General features: G+C 56.6%; 1 protein-coding gene across 1 annotated transcript in view; it reads left to right on the top strand.

The window, feature by feature from the left end:
* The window catches only part of SETD1B (SET domain containing 1B), a 26,403-nt gene that overhangs the window by 14,577 nt on the left and 10,713 nt on the right, over nt 1-1,113 (top strand). Inside the window, 1 exon segment of the mRNA XM_025045504.1 lies at nt 1-385. Within this exon segment, the coding sequence (XP_024901272.1) occupies nt 1-385 (385 nt within the window).

Here is a 1,113-nt window from a genome sequence, read left to right as displayed (position 1 = left end):
CCTCCACCACCTGTCGTGCTCACCAAGCTGCCCTTTAAGGAGCTGGAGAACCAGTGGCCCTCTGAGGCCATCCCCCCAGGCCCCCGCGGACGTGACGAAGTCACCGAGGAGTTCATGGACCTGGCCAAGGTGCGGGGTTCCTGGCGTCGGCCACCCAAGAAGCGCCACGAGGACCTGCCGGCCTCGCCCTCGCCGGAGCGCTCGCCACCACAGCCCCTCTTCCGGCCCCGGACAGAGTTTGAGGAGATGACCATCCTGTATGACATCTGGAATGGTGGCATTGACGAGGAGGACATCCGCTTCCTGTGTGTCACTTACGAGCGGCTGCTGCAGCAGGACAATGGCATGGATTGGCTCAATGACACGCTCTGGGTCTACCACCCCTATATCCTGCCGGACGGGGCGGGGGCCCACACCTCCTAGCGCACAGGGATCCTCACCATGTCTCTGGGCCCCGACTCCCACGATACCCCTGAAGGCAATAGCCTGAGCCACGGTCACCTATGGAGCAGTGTCTGTGTCGGCCCTGGCCGGGCTCTGTACGGAATTATCACTGGCACTTAAAACACGTCCTCTGTGCCAGGCCATCTCACCCCCAGAGTTAGATAGTTAGCAGGTCTCAGGGCCAGACATGACAACGTGATGGTGGCAGAGACTGACCGAGGGCCAGCTCTTCCTGGGCCCTTATCAACCTAATTTAACCTTCTCAACAGCCCAGCGAGATTGGGCTATTATTCCTATTTTACATATGTAGAAACCAAGGCTCAGAAAAGTTCAGCGACCTGCCCAAAGTCACATACGAAGTAGCAGAGCTGAGATTTTAACCCAGGCAAATCGGGGCTCCTGACCATGATGCAGTCATCATAGTCAATTGTATTTACAGCATTTTGAGGTTGGAGCCCTCATCATGCCTGTACTAGACAGACGTATTAAGCACTTACTTTATGACAGGAACTCTGCTAAGTGCCCTAAGTATATGTAAGCATTCAGGAGGCATCATTATTACTCCAGCTTGCAGAAAGTGGATAAGAAACACACCCAGGGCCATGCGACGAGGCACCCCGACAGTTCCGGCCGTCTGTGCAGTCGGTGGCGTGGGGGGGGGCAGGGAAG

This window comes from Pteropus alecto, unplaced genomic scaffold (genome assembly GCF_000325575.1).
Source record: "Pteropus alecto unplaced genomic scaffold, ASM32557v1 scaffold213, whole genome shotgun sequence".
NCBI lineage: Eukaryota > Metazoa > Chordata > Mammalia > Chiroptera > Pteropodidae > Pteropus > Pteropus alecto.
This window is presented reverse-complemented; position numbering and strand designations above follow the sequence as displayed.